At 34.6% G+C, this 22,703-nt stretch overlaps 1 protein-coding gene across 12 annotated transcripts in view; it reads right to left on the minus strand.

Moving 5' to 3' along the window:
- Positions 1 to 1,987: 1,987 nt before the first annotated feature.
- LOC123560649 (histone-lysine N-methyltransferase 2C-like) overlaps positions 1,988 to 22,703 on the minus strand; it is a 108,055-nt gene continuing 87,339 nt past the window's right edge. For 8 of the 12 annotated variants that reach the window (XM_053553333.1, XM_053553340.1, XM_053553332.1 and 5 more), the window contains 20 exons: positions 22,550 to 22,680; positions 21,547 to 21,685; positions 20,653 to 21,093; positions 20,041 to 20,202; positions 19,264 to 19,429; positions 18,264 to 18,796; positions 17,864 to 18,000; positions 16,576 to 16,714; positions 15,844 to 16,064; positions 15,412 to 15,516; positions 14,458 to 14,570; positions 13,718 to 13,961; positions 13,423 to 13,538; positions 12,827 to 12,953; positions 11,820 to 12,119; positions 11,149 to 11,279; positions 10,133 to 10,307; positions 9,385 to 9,501; positions 8,725 to 8,907; positions 1,988 to 6,298 (listed from right to left, as the gene is read on the minus strand). In XM_053553333.1, coding sequence (XP_053409308.1) covers positions 6,206 to 6,298; positions 8,725 to 8,907; positions 9,385 to 9,501; positions 10,133 to 10,307; positions 11,149 to 11,279; positions 11,820 to 12,119; positions 12,827 to 12,953; positions 13,423 to 13,538; positions 13,718 to 13,961; positions 14,458 to 14,570; positions 15,412 to 15,516; positions 15,844 to 16,064; positions 16,576 to 16,714; positions 17,864 to 18,000; positions 18,264 to 18,796; positions 19,264 to 19,429; positions 20,041 to 20,202; positions 20,653 to 21,093; positions 21,547 to 21,685; positions 22,550 to 22,680 — 3,773 coding nt within the window. In that variant the 3' untranslated portion in view covers positions 1,988 to 6,205. Of the gene's footprint in view, positions 6,836 to 8,724; positions 8,908 to 9,384; positions 9,502 to 10,132; positions 10,308 to 11,148; positions 11,280 to 11,819; positions 12,120 to 12,826; positions 12,954 to 13,422; positions 13,539 to 13,717; positions 13,962 to 14,457; positions 14,571 to 15,411; positions 15,517 to 15,843; positions 16,065 to 16,575; positions 16,715 to 17,863; positions 18,001 to 18,263; positions 18,797 to 19,263; positions 19,430 to 20,040; positions 20,203 to 20,652; positions 21,094 to 21,546; positions 21,686 to 22,549; positions 22,681 to 22,703 lie in introns of all 12 variants that reach the window. The other 4 variants (XM_053553336.1, XM_053553335.1, XM_053553331.1 and 1 more) reach the window with 4 other exon arrangements.

Here is a 22,703-nt window from a genome sequence, read left to right on the forward strand (position 1 = left end):
TTGAACGCAAATACTGTTAAATTAGACATTTTTGAACAGTTATGACACTGCACATGCATCATGTATAAGAATGTTTACTGAAACAATGTTTCGGACATTAATCTTGTAGAAAGTTGTCAAGATGTTGTGCTGTGTTTCTGCAAATTTAGGTTTAGATACGGATTCTCTGTAAATACAAATTATGTTTTGTTTTTATAAAGTTCTTAGTTAAAAAAAGCAAGTAATAATGTAAAGAATGTTTATGTTTATCATTGTAAACAAACTGTCTATTTTTAAAAAGTTCAATAGGTAATATCTTTAATACACTATACCGACAGTATCTACTATACTATAGTTCGGAATTATACACTATCAGTTGGAATCACTTTGTAAACAAGTTGTTTTAAGATGGCAATATAAGTGGGTATTTCCGAACATTCAACACGCTCTACATATGTTATGCTGCAAACTGAACGTCAAAGTAGATACAGATGCTGCAAATCAAATACAGTTATACTTATTATTCTGTTTAATTCTATGGTTTTGTGTCCATTTGTGTTAAAAATGGAAAGATTTAAGTCCTGGCTAGATAATTGTTTGTTCTGTTTGTTTTTTTTAATCAATCGAGTTTCTTTAGTTAATTTATATATTAATACGATACAGCGTAGAAAAGACTTAACCAAAGCATTTGTTTTATTACAGGTTCCTTTTAAAGATGCACTATGCTTACTTTTTACCTGAAAATATTATTTCATCCTTAGTCCTCATCAAACATCCTTCACTTGGCTAAATATATAAGCTGTGTTAGCTGCAATCACAATTAAATGTCTATATATCTGTTGAAGTTCCAGGGTGGCTCAAGGATCTGTCCTCGGGGCGCTCCTCTCTTCTACATATTAATGAATTACCTGATCATGTTAAATCCCAGGTCCGACTTTTTACTGAGGACACAGCTGTCTACATTATTATCAATAACACAACATGATCATAAATGTGAAATGTGCTTCCAACTAAAGTAAATACCAGGTTCCTAATCAAGATCCTTGAAACCGTAACAAATGTGAAATACCTTGGTGTAAACCTAACAGATGACCACTCCTTTAATACCCATTAACAAAATACAAAACACAATCTATTTTCAGTATGAAGGTCACTGCGACCTTGACCTTTACAAATAGGTGATATCTGCTGACCACCAGACGTTGATCTCTAAAAGTATTGGTCATCTTACATTTGACAGCGACCTTTTGACACTTGAAATAATATACAAATTTTAAAAGGACCCCATTGGAAACAAGTCTTACCTTTATGGGCTATCCTGCATATATACATCTTCCTCGGTACACTCCCATACCCCCTCAAGTCCGACTAAAATGGGCTAGGTTTTGTGTTGGCATAGGTATCTGTAAGCTTACTATGATTTCATAAAAATGTTATTACAGACAGAAATAAGTTATGTGCTAGTAAACGTGATCAAATAATTCTGTGATACATTATTGTGATATTTTGTGTGATGCGTTTGAAATGCTGTGATAGAATATGATGTATATATGCAAATCTATCTATCTATCTACTAACCACAGGCTGGTTTCCAGGCCAATACACTATCAAGTTAATGAACATTTTGCAGTCATGGTGTGACTGCGAGCTTGAGCTTTGCACTATTTGCCTCTAAAACATCAAGGGTCAACAACTTACCATGAAATTTGACGGCTGTAGACTGAAACATTCTCTTTTTTTCAGTCTAGACTAAAGCTCGGTACCCTTAACCTCTTAAACTACTGATCACAGGTATTCGATGGCTGAAAGTTCTGATTTCAAGTTCTCCATGACCTTCATCTTAAACTAACTAACCCCACATAATAGGGTCATCTACTGACCACAGGAAATCATCCTGAAAGGTTGGACCACTGTTGGTCCAAGTGTTTTCTATTGATGAGCAAATCAACATACCCGCTTTTCTTCAGGGGACACAAAACATGAAGCAAAACAAAACGAACTTGGAAAATATCTTTCTATAAATGTATTATTAACCGTACCAGACTTTGCAATTCAAAACATAGGATATAAAATCTCTTTAAGAAATGGTACAAAAACACTGTGACTACACAATAAATTGTAAAACATATACAAAACAAACATGATCACTGGTACATTATGTAAGTGAAAATCATGGTAACAATACAGCAAGTATATACATCACACCAACAGCCACCAACTCTGTAATATTCACCTGCATGTTGCATTGCTATGTACATAATAACAGTGAAATAAAACTCTATATAACACCATTTTTAGATTAAAGGGACATACACCCTGATGAACACCAAAATTTTGGAACAAAATTTAAAGAACAGCAATGTGTATTTAGAATCAAATATCACAAAACAAATTCAAATTTATCTATTATGTGTAGGAAATATAATTCCTTCCATTTTATGTCACATTTTTACTGCGTGACTTTAGCCTTATCCTGCTGAATTCCTATAATGAACTTGTCTATCTTTCAATTTGGACTATACCATTAGCTCTTAAAAGAGGTGCTTAACAAAAAGATACGACTGAATAGCAAACAGTGCAGATCTTGATCAGACTGCATGTATGTGCAGGCTGATCATGAGCTACACTGGTCGCAAAGGCAGAATCAATCGTGTTCAACATGATAAGGGTTAACACGTTACGGAGCTTTCTACACATTTTACAGAATAAACAATTTATTTTAGGAAGTGTGCCACAAACTCCCTAAATAACTTTATTTCTAAATCACTTAATTTTCTTAACAAACAAAATCATTTTCAAAATGCCTAAAATGCTGAAAGTTGACATATATTCTGGAGAAATGCCTATTTAATTAGTACTTAGGATTAAAACCAAACAATTCATGCTACTCAAGTTTAATAATTATTCTAATATGCTTTTCTCTGTTAAAACACTCTTAGGCTAAAATGACGTCAATGTTTTTGTTGCGACCAAGAAAGAGCGCTACTGTATTTTATCTACTGTTTTAGATTAAGGGCATATTAGAACCGAAATAATTTATAGGAAAACTGTGTTTTAACAGTATTTATACACTCGGGCGGTAAAACGTCAAACAAATAATTTCACTCAAGCTGCACCCTCGTGAAATTATTGAGCCCAACATATAACCGCCCATCGTGCATAAATACTGTTTAAAACACTCTTTGCTATAGATTTTTTCTCAATTATGGCTGTCAAGGTTTGCTGTAATATAGAAAATAGATACATATACATCAACAGTGCACAACCAAGCATAATAATTTGGATTCAAGAAAAACTGGCCTAAAAAGATACTTCCATTTTACGAACTGTCAATACTGGAGGGCTATGGTAGTATTTGAAAAAAAAAAAAAAAAAATTTAATTTAAACTTTTCGAAGTTCAGCACAAAAAAACTTCCCCTGTCTAGTAATTTTCCAAACAACATGCAAAAGTTGACTAGAATAACTTGTCAGTTAGTAGTTTAAACATTGTTACAGTGTTACAGTTACATCACAGTAAAATTACAAAGCTATAATATTTTTATTTGTAGTAGCCTACTCGGGCTGAACAAAAATCTGATGTAAGTCACTTAACATGAAATTTAAGTAAAATCAACAGTTCTACTGTTAATCCGTAAGTATCTATGAATGAAATATGGCCTATTTACACTGCGGGATTTCGGAAATTACAGCACATTTTTGTATTTGTTCCACTCACCATTTATAAATTAAAATTAAGTACATAGTTTGTAGACCAGTCCTAAATCTCCAGCATGTGAATGACTAAACCAGAACAGAACTAAAACTGATCACTCACAGGACCGTCCCCAAACCTCGTTTACATATCAGAGCTGTTTCAAGTGATCCCTAACACTATTGCTTTATTTGCTCTGATCATTGAATAATTACATGGAAAAATAACACACAAAAAAACAAAAGTGACTTCACACAAGTTATACTAAACTACATAAATAACCTCCCTTATTTTAAAAAGGGTGTTAAACTCTTACAAGACTTGACAACACAGTTATTTCCCTTGTTCTGAATCTTGCTGCCTCTAGCAAATGGAGATCATATTCCATGGAATAATTGCAAGTGTTAAATAACTTATACATGGCAATATATACATAAATGATAGTGAAAACATCTATCTATCCTACAGATGTAATGAAGGGTGACATTTAATTACTATGAAATCATTAATATTAAATCCATAAAGTTAAAACCTAATGACAATTCTATTCATTTTATACAAGATGGCACCAATGAATCCCCAAGAAATAGCCGTTTTGGTCAAAACCACAAACTTTCATGCCCATAATTTCTCAGTACCCCACAGAGGTATAAATGATGACTGCAAAACATCCTGTATGACAACAACATGTTGGTTGCATGAAAGGTGTATCTTATTGCTGGATGTATTAGCACTTTGTAACACACTGTTCCACATTTACATTTTTTTTTTCAAACACACCGGATGATAAAATATCTAGCATACTACAATAACCAAAAGTTATAATGAAGATGTATTATTGCTCTACATAGCAGTTTTCTCTTTTACTTTCTTTAATTAATTGAATCTTCTTATCAGGTTCAAGTTGAAAAACATCCAAAATCATGTTACGTCCAAAAATAATGATGCAGGGTATCTTTTAAAGTGATTTAGCTTTAGTATGTTAATAGCTTGTTTTATCAAGTTCAAAGAAAACTTATTTCTTTCCAAAAACAGCACTAAGTAGAATAAACAGACACAAAATACCACAGAGTATTATATTCTACAATAACAGAATATTTTCACCTTAAATGAAAAACATTTTAAGGCAAATAATTTTACTACATTTTGCTTTTTCCAAGAAAGTGAAAAGGTCCGAATTTTAAAGTTCAAAACTAATTACAGGCATACAAAAAGAATTACACTTCTATAACAACAACAAGTAATTTATACTGGCGGATAAAAATCCATTGAAACATTGCATAATTTATCCATGAATAACTGACAAGGGCTTATGATAAAACCTGCTGTACTTACGATTTCATCAAAACATTTATTCAATATCAATACTGTACAAAAGAAATACCAACAAATGTGAAATAGATGTGTATGCACAATGTATGAATATCTACTGCACTTGTTCCAAATGAAATGACTTCAATATATAAAGTTATAAACCACAAATATATACAACTGATTAACTCACTAACAACACACCATGCCGTTTTTCTGAGGTAGTGCTATTTACAGTTTTCTTCTCAATGAACAATATCCAGTAACAAAAACAAACACAATGTGATAAAAGGATTCTTCAGATTTGGCAAATAAAAAGTAGTCCCTCTTCACAACAAATATTTTCGCAACTACATGGAAATTATTTCTGTATGTTAAGTAAAATATGTTTTGTTCACGATTTGGAGATTTTTCTTTGCTTTTTTATATACAATGTACAATCCACTGAAAGTATCATATATATATATTTACAGGTATAACAAACATATTTCAGTTATTTACACGACTTCAAGCTTTGGTAAGAATACTTTAGTGAAAGCCTGAGAACATTTATATGATTAGAAAGGGAATAAACAATTTGTACTTAATTTTAAACAACTGGCAATGTATCCTATAACATGTCTGCCACAAAACAGACAATTATTTCAGTTTGTCAGTTCATTAGTTTATCTCCCTCCATCTTGTAACATTTCTGAACAATGACCATATATTTGATTACTTATTTCTTTCCACATAATTTTCAAAACATGCAGTTCTGCATCTGTCCTTGAATACTCTTTAGATCTTCCAGTCATCCATATATCATCACGATTTCTATTTAATTGGGATTTCCGGTCTGTAACTCATCAAGTTGTGACAATTACAATGTATATCTCTCTATGTTACAAAAGCTTTCCGATCTTTAATTCATCCACTTGTCACAACTCCACACTTGACTGTTACAGGATATTACAAATGTTTATTTCATCCACTTGTCACAAATTCACATTCTATTTTAGATCTTCAATTTACTTACTTATTACAGTTCTACACTCCCACTTACTGGAGACTTTATACCTTTATTTCATAAACTTATGACATTTCCACACTCTCTACTTTACAAGAGCTTCATTTACTTCTGGTAAATCTGCACTTCAAAGTTACAGGAAATTACAGGGTATTACAGATATTCAATACATCCATCTACCACAATTCCTTGCTCCGTAATTATAGATAACAGATCTTTAATTCATCCACTTGCGACAGTTCCAGGCTCCACAGTTACAGGGTATTTTATTTGCGTCATCTTCCACGTCAAACTGGTAATCATATGACAGCTGTAAAAACCATAATCTTATTATGCATATTTATCACAGATATACAAAAACTAACTGACAATAAAATCCTTACATATTTACCCAGACAAAATAACATGTATAGCAAACTGATATGTATGAAGTTCAAAATTTTGAGTTCCTATTGCTGTTACTTTAGGTTGTTGAGAAAATCACCATGACTACAAGATCATGTGACTCATCTCCAAAACCATGAGGAGAAATAAGCGCACTTAGTTCCCTGCTGCATAGCAACCAAAATGGTAACTATGACAACAATACGGGACTTGTCTCCAGAACCATTTGGAGATACAACTGAAGTTCCAATTAACCATAGCAACCAATATCGAGCCTCCATCAACGTGTCATTATTAAATGATGATGAAATGTCGACTTCAGTCACCATGACAAGATGCCAAGTCACTGTCACTATGGTAACAAGATCACTTAGTTCATCCATTTACGACAGTTGGCAGCATTGCAGTTACAAGGTATTTTATGCTGATCATCCTCAAAATCAAACTGATAGTCATACGTTAGCTGTAACAAGAACAAAAACAAAAGCTACAATAAGGTTAGTCTCTTTCTCTATGCTACTGAGAAATCATTAATATTCGTGGGGGATTATTTTTGTAGATTTTGTGGTTTGGTCAATATCAATATCCAAGAAATGAATCGCAATAAACAAGTGTAATTCCCGCTCATTTTAGGTTGAAAAGTTAAAACCCACAAATCTGTATCCAAACCATGAAATTTAATACCCACGAAATTAAATATTTCACAGTATTTACCCTCCACCAGATTGATTTCTTCTTAAGCTTAACTTATTTAAAGTATAAATATTTATTATTAACATTTTGTGTTTCCTATAAATGAAGGTAGTAGACCTGTAATGATAATCAGTAATATTTGTAGGTTTACATTTTCTATATAGTTAATTTCAGCATTTCCCAGCTGTTGAAGGAAACAATGTGCTCATGACAATTTCATTAACAGCCAAACAATGCCAAAATAACAAAAGAAAGTAAGCGGCTGAACATTCATTGCTGTCCACCAATCTACCTTTATAAACATATACTTTGAAATTATTACATCTTCATGGGTTTCATAGTTCTTAAGTGATTTCTTTCATTATTTCAATTTTACTTGATTAGAGTGCAATTCTTTCCAAATGCTGTCTGATGTCTGGTTCATTTCTACTTGGATAAGCGAGGTCAAGCATAATTTTTACCATAACATTTCAATAAGCATGTATAAGAATGAAAATATACGAGGCAGTCTTGTGGTTTATAGTCCGATATACCTAGGTTTGTCATTCAGTTACTTAAGATATTTAATTACTTGGGCTCATGCTCTTGTGGATAAATTCCTGCAGATGTTTGACCATGGTAACTCAGACAATAAACCATTTTAAGGCCTTGATTATTTGCAAACCAAAATGAGTAAAAGCAAACTCAGAAATGCTACATTTACAATAGATATGCATGCAATTAGTCTTCATTTAATCAACAAATAAACGAGTGTTAAAAAATTATCTTTAAGCATCCACAAAGATTAGATGTTTATTAAACAAAGAATGACTGACAACAAATAATACTGTGAAATCATTATATCAGTGGTGGACAAATTTTCTGAGATTTCATGGTTAAGTCAATCCATGTTATTCAATCCTATCAATTTATTATACCTTTATAAACATTTTTAATTCATAAATAATCACCCCATAAAAACTGTTCTGCTCCAAACCAAGACAAAAAATGCCTAAAAATTTCAATAACTTCACAGTTAGCATGTTCAGACAGAGTGGATATTTGAATGAGAATTTTTTTAAAAGGGTTTTTATCTTGAAATATTTGACTTTAACTAAGCAAATCTTATTGAACTATAAATCTGTAATAGCCCAAACCATAGACCAGCAATTTATAAAATGAGTCATATAATAAATAAACAAATAAATAAGCTTGACAAAGGCACAAGTTTTAGCAAAGACAAAGGCACAGGTTTTAGCAAAGCCAAAGCCATGTCAAAGCTGACTAGACTCCTATGCAGCTATCCTGGTTTTCGATAGTAATATTCAGGTGACGGGGACAATAAATTCTTCAGTACGGTTAGGCATGATGTACCCATTTTCATACTTTTCGCATTTTATTTGACCAAAACTTAAGAAGAACATATTTTCTGATATACCAATACACATAGCGGTTAATCTATTATGTAAAACAAATAACAATTTATTCATTCTGTTGGGGTTCAAATCACAGTGACACAGTTCAGACCCTAGCGGGGCCTGAACCATCAAAGGTGATACACAAGGGAATTAAAGTCAGCAATCTTAACCACTCATCCACGAAGGCCTGTAACCTTTAATACTGATCGTAGATAAATACATTTACACAAACGACAATGCTTTTTTTCATTAAACCTCTCACCTCCTCTCCCTTAGATATCCGTCTATTTGTTATAATGATGATTTTCCCCTCTTTATCAATATCTACAACCTCAGCAACACAATTAGGATCACAGGAGTGGTTGATGTATCGTGCTGGCCCACCTGCCATCGTAGCATCACAAACGGTGTCATTATCAATCCTGAACATGTACACACCTCGATTCTATAGGAGAAATGAACGATGTATCATTCAAAACACATGAAAAGGCACAAACTGCATAAAATGATTCTGAACGAAAACCAATTTGATCAAAAGTTTAAATAACTTTTAAAGGGACAATCTTGCCTCCAGATTATTGCCAAAATATCTTCATTTTCAAAACCTACAAAGAACTGAAATTTTCCAGATGCTGTATGATAAAGTAAAGATAATTTTCTGCTTTATTACATTCAAATTTTACTGCATAACTAATACTTTTAAGGAGTTTTTCTACTTATTTTACTGTGTGTTTTTATAAATAAATACTATCCGAGTCACAAAACAACACTTATTTTTTGTTTATGAATCAAATTAATCTTAATTTAGAAATTAACATAACCTGGTGTTGTGTCTCATTATATATGAAACTTTTTATAAAGAATTCCTAATTTATCCGAACCAAATTTTCTGCAATATGTGTACAAATTCTTGCTGACAAACCTGAGATTCGTATGTTTTTTCTCTTCTGTTGGCCACCTCATTCCTGATGAGATCTCCTATATATTCTATCACCATTGTGTGCATGTCCAGATCTTTGGCAGCGTACAAACCAAGGCCCTATATACAAGAAACAGAGAGATTAAGATTTTTATACATGTATGAATACAAGGTAATTCCATGGTCTTGTATGTAGAAAGGACGCTGAATGACTGAACATCAAACAACTTCTCTGTAAAAATATTGTGAATACTTCAAGTAATAATATGATAATTACAAATGTAAATAAACTTAGAACAATAATGTCTAATGTTGAATTCTGGAACCATTCATGCAAGAAAACAAAGTGAAGATTTGAAAGTAATATGTTTACCAATCTGCATTGCAGTTCATGCACATTTAGAGGAACAACTGTCGACAGATCAGTCCCTTCAGCCCCCCAACACTTATACCAGGGGACTAGACACAGACTTATTATAATAGTATCTACACCACATATCATTAAATATTAGTTTTTATTAAGTAACTGATTTCATTAGAAGTTTTTTTGAACTTTTAGACTGAACCTTAAGTTATATTAGTACTTTTAAAAAGGTAATATCAAGGTTTTGAAAACTGCAGAGAATTTCAGATATTTCATCTATTGTGCCTTTAACAAGACAATTATCATTTACGCTGTCTAGTCAAGCCAATCAGTTAGCATCAATTCACCAGTATCAGCCAGTAATTTAGGAATATATGTCATTTTTACCTGAATCCTTGACCTGCCTAGGTAGACAAGGTTTTTCCATTCCGTCTTCAGTCTACGATATTGTTGAGACTTTGAGTGCACAAAGTGTTTCATATATGGTGAGTTCATGTCTCCAGTAAGGCTGGTAACAGTCGATGGTAGAGAATGAGTGTGACTTGACTGCAGAGTATGTGGCCTATAAATATTACAATATGTATTATTACTAAACATGTAGGTGAATATAGCTATCTTTCAAATATGAATCAAGGTCTGATACTGACACTATAATCACTGTTTCAAATGATACATTTCTTTCAGTGCAAAATCATGAAATTTTAAGTCATAGAATATCTGAAATCTGAGTGGAAATGATATGAGCCGTGCCATGGGAAAACCAACTTATGGTTTCCGCGACCTACAATGGATCCAGACTGCTAGTGCAATTGCGCAGTCTGTCAGCTCCAGCTGTTCGCCTTTAAAGCACATTGAATGGAAGAAAACATGTTAGCGAACACATGATCCTACCAACTGCGAACTTGCGCACTGGTCTGGATCCATTAGCTGTCGCTAATACTCACTATGTTGGTTTTCCCATGGCATGGCTCATATGTCATTCATTACTGACCACTATAATTGACAACAAATGTATCTTTTCTTCTCAATTAGGCAAGTGACTGACAAAATGGCATTACCAAACTTTAAGGTATGAAATTTCTAAATTTTTACACCTCAGTTCAGTAAAATTATAAAGATCAGTATTTATAAAAGCAAAACAATCATTTCACAATATCAGACCCAAATCACTTTGACAGGGAAAACTTTTTCCGCAAATCTTACTTGTAGTACCATTAGCTTGCTTAATATCAAAATCTTATGACAGTATTTTTCACAACACTAAAAATCAGTGAAATCTACCTTTAACAAAATGGAAATGGACAACAAATGGATAATATTCATCAAACTCTTAAAGAACCATTTATCGAATTTTTAAAATGGTACAAGCCCTTTCTAATCTGTAAGAATATATATGTCCTTACTTTTTGAAGTGTGTTCGCAGTTTTGGCTCTGATCTTGCACAACCTGATGGATTAATTGTGAGTGGAAGATCTATTAACTGTCGTCGGCCAAACTTGAACACATAATCTCTAAGTAGATCTGTACCAGGAAGCTGCAATAATTACAAACATTGTATCAGGTTTATGATACATATGACAGAAAATTAGTCCATGAGAAAAATATTCATTGAGTAAGGAATTATGTTGTTCAGTGTAAAAACTTAAGTATGTCAAATTATTAAGAAATACCAGTATCAATTCTTATAAAGTAGATAAATTATCATTTTTCAACTATTACTTTAACCATGAAATATTGGAAGCATCTGTATTTTCAGTTCTATACCATAGGCTTGGAATAAAATTTCACTGACCATTCATTAGTAAGTTTCACTGTATGACCTATCCAGTAATTGACTGAGCAAACAAAGAAATATGATACATTCGTATATCATATATTTCAAATACTGCAAAGTCATAAATATTCACTGGAGACTAATTTTTGTGAATTCTGTAGCTGAATCCCAACAAACAAGTGATAATTCCCACATATTTCATGTTCTAAACCTGAAATCCACAATTTCATATCCCTGTGAACCATGTGCCCACAAAATTAAAATATTTCACAGTATTAAATTTTCAAGTAAATAACTTACAGATTCAACCAATCTGACAATATTTGGATCTGTAAGCCCGTACAGCTCTTCTCCTGTAGTGAAGGTTGGGAATACTTTCACAAGATCTGCATCTCTACGAAGTTTCTCCAGTGGTTCTAATATACTGCGCCAGACCCCTGCACATGATGTATGTTTTGTAACAAAATCTTCCTGACCTTCCTCTACGACCTTGACAACAAACTCTGGCTGACCTTCGTTGTCATGTATACTACAGATATATCGACTACGCTTGTAAAGCTGCCGCATACTCCAATAAAACCTTGATGCCTTGAAGCCAACCTAAAAAAAATTTTGTTTTGATTTTTCATCAAAGGACTGCAACCTACTGTACATAGCTTTTGTGCCATTGTTAAAAGATTCTATCCTTTCATTCAGATCCTTTTAATGATACCGAGTGACTGCTGCCCATATAGCAGGCAGTTATCTAGTAAACTAATCAGTCATGTTTCAGTTAGTGTCACTTTGTGAAATGTATTCTTTCATGTAAGACAGGATTTCCCCCGTTTTTGTAGGTGCTAAAAAAATTCATCTAACACCCTGGGATGTAAGATGACTCGCATGCTGTAATTTATGAAAGAAGAAGTAAATTCACAAGCTACTATAAGAAAATATTGTTTAAAAGAAGTGTACGTTTTACTTCACATCTTCTCTCAGTAAAAGAATACGGCATGCAAGAAAAAGAATCTGTCACTAGTTGAAGATGTGGATGGAAATATTTGGCTCTCAGGTAACTGTTTTGCTGTAACTTGGCAGAGCCTTGTTACTGCCGGAACAGTTATCCTCAAGCCAGTTATATCCATCGGAACATTCTACCAATGGAAGATTGTTATAATCAAGATGATCTGTAATAAATTAAATGATATGAAACACACAACTATGTAACAGAGGAATCTGTCAAGCTTCAGCCGGTTTCTCTAATACAGCTTTGTTTTTCCATTCAAGATATGAAGGAGTATTTAAATCAGTTCTTCTACCGAATAACTTACTGGATAGATATGATCCCTGGTGTTGTACTTGCCACTAGCCATCTGGTGAGGTAGTAATTGACCAATAGAGTGCAAAACCATAGACCCAAGACGTAATGTGTGCTGACCATCCTCTTGAAGAAGCATGCTACAAACATACATAGTCATCATAAAATGTACTATAAACAGAAAATATAGCCTGGTTCCTTTACCATCCAACTTCAAGTTTGCTTTTTGTTTATGTTGGTTTTAACATCACTTCAACACAATGATATGTCATGTGGCATCTTTTCAACTTTTGATGTTGGAGGGAGACCCCGGATGCCTCTCCGGGCATTACTTCATGCATTTGCAAGGCAACTGGGTAAAACCACCAACCTTCCATAAGTCAGTTGGATAGCTTCCTTATATGGAATAATGCCACATCCCGAGGTTTTGAATTTAAAGCAGAGAGAGGCAAGTGATTCTCAATCTTCTCCAAGAATTCGGAGACAGCATAGAAAACATCCAGTTTTTCAGAAAAGTATTGTGTTTTCTTAAATAATCTCATAAGCATGCCACTTATGTAAAGTATGATAATTAATGATTAAAGATGAAATTTTAACATAAAAACTTACTTGGCAACTTGAGCATCCTCGTCCCTGTTGATGTATACTCTACGATGAACCACCAGAGACTTGAGCACCTGTTCAAGCTGTACACCTTTTGGAGTGTGTGGCGGGCAGAGAATGGTCTGGAAATAGAAAAGGTACATAATCTTATCTATGTAATCATCTCTATGTTCAAATACTTTTTCTTTAATTCAAATATGGGTTTAACGCCTGGACCATGGCCAATTTTAAGTAAGTAAAATCATACATGATCTCAACTCTTTCAAAAAACAGATTTGATCTGAACAGAAAAAAAAATCACCTTATCTTCAAAGAAGATACAGCCAACAAGCCGGGCACAAGCTACATGGTAGATATTATTACATCGTTGTTTGAAGCAGCTGAGGGACGCTCCAGCTTTGATGCATACAACACATTTCTGCTTTATACTTCGTTTGTATGCCTGTTGTACATTCATCAGGGCTCCATTTAGTGTCTCGTATACCTCCTGGGACCACAGAGCACAGTTAAGATGTGCCCACTTGTCAATATCCATGTTGAGTAACCTGAAATGATTAAATGTCACTGAAATTCATCTGGCTATTCCTTTTTATTTACCCGAGAAAAGCTTTCTAATAGTGTTGGTTATGATTTGGCTGCCACATTTTTTGCAATGAACATAAAACGTATTTTCTTATTTCCTACTTTTGGTAATTACTCCAATATATTTGTCATACAATTTGATTATTTGATTAACATAGTTCAATGCAGAAAGTGTTATTAAATCCATCAAATTTTTATTAATTTTCCCAATGGCTCTGACAATGTAAATTCATAATACAACACTGAAAATAGTGCCTTTTTAGTCATGTAACTGTGCATATTCTCTATTTGGTTAGCTGCTTTTTCTGCATTTAACATAAATCAAAAGCACAATGGAACTTTAACTACGGCTTTGTTCACCTAATGTTTAAGCTAATAAGCTTATCAGAAGCATAAATTGCTCAGACTTGAGTGTCAACCAAAACGAAATGTCAAGGATATATTCTGTACAAAACCAACCTTCCTGCTCCATTTGAGTCAGCGTCACTATGCTCGAGACAGAACTCACAGATCCTTGTGTCCTTCATTTTTTCCTTGTCATGTCTCAATGCCAATGAATAGCTCTGCCATAGCTACAAAAACATGTTTAGATTTGTACATATAGACACTTCAAAATAATTCAAAACCATTTTCCAAAACTTCATACAATGTCACCTTCAAATTCTTTTTTTTTAACATGCAACTTTCGCAAAATGTTGAAACAAGTTTGACAAACAGGATTTTAGATAAAAAAAGGGAAAATCTTTACCCCTCCTTGCATTTTACAGGTCAAGAAAGGGCAAAAACAATAAGCCTTCTTAATGTGGAATATATTTTTTTTGTAAGGTCAGCTTAATCATTGAGTAAAACTCCAGGAAAACCCAAGGACTTATTTACTTGAGTTTTACAGCGCACCAACACAGTATAGGTTATATGGCGCCAAACAGGACTACAAATTTTGGTTCCACATCTCATTTACATCAAAATAAAAAGATGAGGTATGGAATCAAAATTTGCATACCTGCTTGAATCACAGAGTTACTGCAAAACCAAGTGTTAAGACCCTATTAGTCGCCTCTTACGATCATGCAAGGGTAAGGCAGTGGTTCCAATTCTTTTCATATAAAGATCGTCCCAGAACCACATGGGGCTCCAAGGACTTCCAGAACCACATGGGGCCCCAAGGACTTCATTTCGAACAAAGGCTGGCAGCTGGGTAATACCACAGACCTATCACAAGCCACCTGGACAGCCTTCAATATATATTACATTTTATTCATACCGGCGAAAATTAAGGTCTTTCAGTGACTTTCCAACTTTTGGTGGCAGAAAGTAATGTATCTGAATAAATAACCAAGTACTTATTCCTTTATTTATATTCAGTACCACTGCTGGCACACTGAACATTCAGACAATATTCAAATGGTATCTTACCAGATTTTCATCTTCATCTTTCTTCATACTTGTATACACCTCAGGGAACATGTTCACATCGAATCTCTTGTATCGTATATCTTTCCATTTTTTTACAAGTGGCACCTGAAAGAAAGATTTCCAGGACTTCAATAAATAATTTTTATCTTCAACGTCTTCTTTTCAGTTCTCAAATTTTTTTAACTGATAAAGCAGATTATCTGCATAATTTTATTAGTTTTGAAACTCAGAAATAAACTAATGTACAGAAACTAATACAAAGAATGAAATCACATAATGCAGATTCTTCATTCTTAAAAGACATACAATGTATGGCTCTCCACATACATTCACTTGATAAAGTTTCATACAATTTCCATGTATTTACTATATAACAAGCTGACAGAATATTTCCTTTATATGAAGCCAACACAAGTTTATTCACAAGTTTACCTTTGGCTCTGTGAAGCTGCTGCTTCTTCTATATGGACGTTTGCCTAACTCTGGTCGACCTCTCATCATGGTAGGACTGCCTAACTGTGGTGTCGGAGGTCCAGACTTTATGGGCGTGGTGTCCATCGAGTCCATCCCCATACCTGGAGAGGGTGTGATTGAGGGCGTTGCTGTAGTACTGGATGATGGAGTTAAATCCCTTGGACTAAGTAATCCTTGTTCTACATAAAATATTCAAAAGAAGAGTATGACATAAATGTTTTACTGTAGATATATACATGTTTATCAAACTAGAAGCAATGGTTTCACATAATTTATTCACAAATGGTAACTAACATCACAAACTAGTTCTAAGAAACAGAAACATTAAACATTAAACAAGTAAATTACAAATCTGTCTTTCTTTGAAACTGGCAATATAGGTTTCAATATTTAAATGTATTATCAAATATGCTGGTACATTCCAATAATTTCATAAAATCTGCTTGAAATTTTGGAATATACATTTGTATTTGTACTGTCAGTGGTTAATTTCTCAAAATTAAGCAAACAACTCTTTAACGTATTAATAGATCACTTCATACAAAATAGGCCGACTTACATCAAAATTATATAACCATAACCACCCTGTTAAGTGGTTATGTAACATGACATTATTATTCTTGGGTGAGTTAGTATGATAAATGGAAGATGAGGTATTAAACAAAAGTATATCTAAATCCAAGTTCTTACCTCTATGAGGTGCAAAAAGGGAATGCTGACTATTTTGATCGAGGTCCTGCAAGTCTGGTTTATACGTCATTTGCCGTGTGAGAGTAAAGTTGGCGAAACAGTTCCTACTACAAAATGTCATCATGTCTCCTTCTGCCTCCTAAACACAAAAAAATTAAATTATAAATACAATGTAGTGTCTTTTCCAAGTTTTCCTACTCTGAATACAAAGCAGCTTTATCAGAAATATCTGTTTAAAGTGACCATTATATTTAAATTTAGACTGTTTCAACCAAACTGATTCCATGTAACTGTGTATATTAGGTGTATTTAATCTCTTTCAGGAAAAATTACCAAAAACATGACCCATCCCATCAACTACAAACTAGAGTAAACAAGACGTTTGTTTCCAGAGGTCACTAATGCCCTCACTTACTGTCACTATACAGTCATTTGTTCCTTGTTGATAATGCAAAACTATGTAAACTTTCATATAATCTCAAATAAAATCACAGGTGCACATCTTCACATGCTGAACAACATCCTTATAATATTTCAGGACTGCAATCAAATACTTTGTGTTGCACAGATACAAACTACACAAACTTTTAGGTCCTCAATACATAAACCCCTGGTGCAAAACTTCTCATGCTGTATTACATTCCTATATAGTTTCACGGCTCTGAGTTAAGTACTTTTGTAGAAAAGTGTGACACAACTGTTAGGCCCTTTATGCACATTCAACTCCAGTCTTGCTGGGTGAAATCCTAAACAGAACCCAGGTGTGTAACTACACAGGCTGAATAACAAATCCTCTCAGATTTAATGACTCTAGGTCAAATACTTTTTGAGACATATGCAACTTAAGTCCTTTATGCATATTTTTTGCTTTAGAAATCAAGTGCTATAACTCTGGTGTGGCCGAATGAAATCTCAAACAAAAACCTATATGCACAACTTCACATGCTGCATAACATACATAAGATGTTTGATGATTCTAGGTCAAATACTTTTTGAGATGTGCCAGACAAAATTCAAGCAGATGGACAAACAGACAGATGAATAGACGGAGCACATTTTCAGCACATTATGAATGGAAAGCTCATGCATCCATAACTAAAAGTGATAATTAGCTTTCATGCCTGGATTTATAAAGAATGTATTAATGAAGACAATGATTGCTGTACCAAAAATGTGTAAAGAAACACTAAACATTTTCTATGAAAGCTCTCAATCTCTGTGTCCATAGATGAGCTAGGTCATGTAAAGGAATATTTAGAATGAAATATATACAACAATTTCAGCCTACCATTTCTTCCCTTGTCAGAAGTGGTATTTCTGACTTTTTCTTCCTTATACCAGCATTAACAAATGCCACTTCACAGTGACGGCAGTACGTCTGCTTTGACTTGTAGAGGGAATGAATCTTTAATGCTTCCTCTTTATCTGCAACACATTTTTCAACAATGAAGTTCACATTTAGAAATATCAATGCACAAATGTTCTGAGAATAAACCGTTTCAATTCTAAGATGGAAATAATCAGCCAGCTGTCCTAGATCCTCATATAAATTTCAGTAAATATACAAAATTATCTTTTCAGGTGCTTTCAATCAGGCAAATCCATTTAAACCATCAACTTGATAATACATAATTAAATCAGAACTATACTTCTGGTAAGCCTATCCAAAAATTTGTATTTTCACTTACGTTTTAGGTTGGATTTGAACTGTTCTGGTGATGGACTTCGACTCTCCTCGTATGTTGGCGGCGCTGCAATCTTCAGTAGATCAGCAATAGCAGACAAAACACCACCAATATCTTCTGCTGCCTTGGCTGACAAGGTCAAGGTTACAGAAACTTCTGCGTCTGCTGCAGCATCCTTTGATGACCTTGCAAGTCCAGTCATGGGGTCAATGTCACGGTTCTCCTTGCCTGCAAGGGCAGATAATGCAGAGTCCAGCTCCTGTTTTCCTTTCTGGGCGGGGATTTGAACATTTAGCGGAGCTTTTACGTCAGCCTGGGAAACCTCTAATCCAGTCTGGTTCTCCTGTTTGACCAAAAATGGCGGGAACTTGATGGGCACTGGTTGCAACAGCGGTACAGTGGGGGAGGTTCGGGTTTCCTCATCCTGTGCCGCAGGTTCTATTGGACGTAGCATTGGGAAATCTGTTTTCTCTTCCTCACCAAACCCAGCTTCCGGCGAGGATGATGATATCACAGATTCTGGGCTACCTGATGCCCTGGAAGCAAAAGCAATTATTTTTCATAAACTGTGAAATCATTAATATTTGTGGGTGACTAATTTTCGTGGATTTCGTGGTTATGTCAATCCACGAAATTTAATCCCAACGAACAAGTAAAATTCCCATTCATTTTATGTTCAAAAGTTGAAATCCATGAATTCATTTTGACCAAAACCACAAAATTTCATGCCCATGAAATTAAATGATTTTACAGTATGAGGAAGCAATGAAGACACAGTTTTCTACTGATAAAGAACATGTCATTTTCTTTTATGCACATCATATTTTTTTTTTTTGCAAAACTCTTACTTCCCCCTTTATTCAGATAATCAGAATGCTTTCAAATTCTGTCTGCACCATTCCAATTTCAGAAAACCAAATAATAAACATATTTTCAAAGATACAACACACAACAAACTCTGCTTCCAAAAATGGCCAATACGAGCATTACATATCCAACTCACTTAGGAATTCTACTCCTTGGCCCTACCCTAGGTGGTGGAGGAAGTACTGGTACAGCACCCCGTGCTGGTCCAAGCCCTGACAAACCAAAAGGTGGCGATGACCTCTGACCTTCATTCTGAATGCTGTCCATCATCATACGGTACCGTTTCTGATCTTCAGTTAAACCTGTTTATTTAGGCAAACAAGAATCATTATTGCATCAACAAAAAAAAAAAGAAAGAAAAATGAATAAATTCAGACTGCATATCTTTAAATCTATAGAAAAAACATACCAAAGTTTCAGTTAAAAACCATCAAAGTAAATACATACAAACTGATATTTCTGTTTTGATTTGATCTTAATCAGAGCTAACATTATACAAAAGTTCCTAAATTATTTTACTGGGTCAAACTTGTTTTTTATAAACATGTCAAATTTCTATATGAAAATACTTTAGTCAAACTGTTTATGTTTATTGTGCTGGGGTTAAGTCAAATGGGTACAGTTAAGCATATTATGAAAGTACTCCTGGAGGATGACTTCTGGCCTTGTTTCATACATAAGCAGGCATCTGGGTAGAAACATCAAACTTCTGAATGCCAGCTGAACAATGCTTGAACCCACAACCAACAGCAATGTTGGACAAGTGATTTAAGTTCTCAATCTTAAGCACTCAGCCACCTGTATTGTTCAATGTCAACTTTTCCCCTGCTTTAAATACACTTGATTTGGTGGTCTGGAAGTACGGTAAACATACTGACCATGTAAACATTAGGAAAAGGAGGTCACACATTACCTGCAAGATCAGGTTTTGATTCATTTGCTTGTTTACGCTTTTCTGCTATTTCTCTGGCCAGCACAGTGGGCGAGATTTTACCAAGCAAGAGTTCCTCATAGAAATCTGTCATTTCATCAGCCATCTTTGTCTTTCCAAATGCTCCAACTAGAGTACTCTCCCCTGAATGAACACAAAACATATCATGGCTGCCATTTTTATTGTGCAGAAACAATAATTGTTTCAGCAATTTTCATTTTGTTTTTTTAAGATCAATGAAATCAATCACATTTCACAACTACGAAATCAAAACAAGTAAACATCTTCAATAGTACCTTAGTGTATTATTATTTTTTGTTATCTAAAAATAATGGTCTGTGATCTCAACATGTTAAAATATTTGTAATGGAAGTTTTACCATAATGTGCTAGATGCCACACCAGTATCGTTTCAGGTATGGGCAAACATTTAAGTACCACTGGCAAGCTTGATGGCTTCAACATATGAAATAACTTCACACGTTGAGTAGTTTGAGCCCATTTGAGAGACAAAGCTGTATGACCTTTTGCACAATGCCGTTGAGATAAACAAGAAACTTTTATCGGAAATTGCTTAATACCACTTGCCACTTACCATTAACATCTGCTGCCGAGCCAGCCAGAGAACAAATTGTGTATGAGTGACCAACATCTGGTTCCATCAAAGGAACCGGTGCTAACTGCTTCAGCTGTTGGTTGAAATTCTCCATGATAATATCCACATTGTCCGGGCCCCCTTCCGGTGCCACCTTATCCTTCTTCCCTTTCCTACTTCTCTTCTTCTTCTCCTTTTCTGGGGACATCAGTCCTGGCGGAAGGCTATCTAACCCTGGACCTCTGTCAAGATTTTGAGGATCGAAAGGACTGAGAAGCTGACCTTGCCCTTGAGCAGCTTGCAACGCTTGCAGTTTTTCCTGTTCCAACATCTCTTTCTTCTTCTTTCTTTTTCTCGGTGTTCCATCTGTATTTTTCCTCTTTTCTCTACGAGCATCTTCCATTTCCTTCCTTCGTCTCTCAAACTCCATTTTCTTGGCTTCTGAAACAAGGTACATTTTGAGATCAACAAAAACTGTTACATGCTATCTTTTAATACCTTCCAGGTCGAAACAATATATGTATTGCAAACTCTGAAACTTGAAATTAAACAATTAAGTTGTTTGGTTGGTTTCATGTCACACAATGCAGGTCATGTGACAACTTTCTGGCTATTAATGGTGCAGTTAGACTACAGGTGCCCCTCCAAGCTTTACTTTGGGCACGTGCAGGCATAGGGTAAAGACACCAACCTTTCATATGCCAACTGGGCAGCTTCCTCACATGAAGAATTCTACGCCTTTTTCAGTTTTCAATCTCCAACAGTGGAGGGTAAGTAATTTGAAGTCAACTTTTAAGATATATATATATATCAGAAGCCTTTTATGAAACTTCAAGGCTACTCTAAGCAAATCCAGCTGGCTTAGTACAACCTAGTACTGACAAAAACACTTACCAATATCTGGATCATTGGTATCGAGCAAAAGTCCAGACTCAGACACGGGGCGCTGCGTAGTCAATGGCATCTTCTCAATCTCCTCAAGTTGACGCTGTTGTTCTGGGGTCAACTGAATGTTAGGAAATTCATTAGAATCCTGTAAAATGAGTAGAATGTACTTACATTCCAATCACTCTTAATCATCTATTCACCAGGACCATCACGTTTTTCTGTATTTTACAATTTGTCCTGCTACTTATTAATACTAAGAACCCAGGTCCAAAAAATCTATCATGGGTAGTTCAAGATTCACCATACTGTACATTCAGTAATATGTGCACTGGATTTAATTTTGCCTTTACTGAAGAACAGTAACACTCTAAATTTCGAAATATTTTTGAATATTAAGAAGCAACATGTCATGAAACAAATGCATATTTTGTTTGTTTGTTTTTTTGGGTTTAACTCCGTTTTTCAACAGTATTTCAGTCATGTAACGGCGGGCAGTTAACCTAACCAGTGTTCCTGGATTCTGTACCAGTACTAACCTGATCTCCGCAAGTAACTGCCAACTTCCCCACATGAATCAGAGGTGGAGGACTAATGATTTCAGACACAATGTCGTTTATCAAATAGTCACGGAGAACATATGCCCCGCCCGAGGATCGAACTCACGACCCCGCGATCCGTAGACCAACGCTCTACCTACTGAGCTAAGCGGGCGGGGAAACGCATATTTTGTAAATTCTTAACACTGCAAGTAAGGCTGCCAACCCTGAACTCACTAAATAAAGCCTTCACTAAAACTACCCAATATACAACAGTGTAAGCAACTATAAATATCAAGCTTTTATTTGATATAGCAGTCTCTCTATCATTTTAAACTGAGTTGACTGGTAAAATTTACAGTTAATAAAGCACAAATCCTATTTCCCGAAATAAATTTGTATCTATCTTCATGCTTTCAAAGAATTAACCATTTAACAGACTATAATAAAACAAGTGTAATTCTTCACTGTACCTCCGAATTGTCCGATTGTGGTGTGATGTGTCCAGCAGCAGCTGCTGCAGCGGCAGCATTGCTCTTTGCAAGTAGCTTCTTCAAGAGAGCGTTCTGACTTGCCATTTGTTGATCCAGATGCGCTGGCAATTCTGTACAGTAAAAGTTTAATTAA

Source organism: Mercenaria mercenaria, chromosome 10 (assembly GCF_021730395.1).
Source record: "Mercenaria mercenaria strain notata chromosome 10, MADL_Memer_1, whole genome shotgun sequence".
Lineage (NCBI taxonomy): Eukaryota > Metazoa > Mollusca > Bivalvia > Venerida > Veneridae > Mercenaria > Mercenaria mercenaria.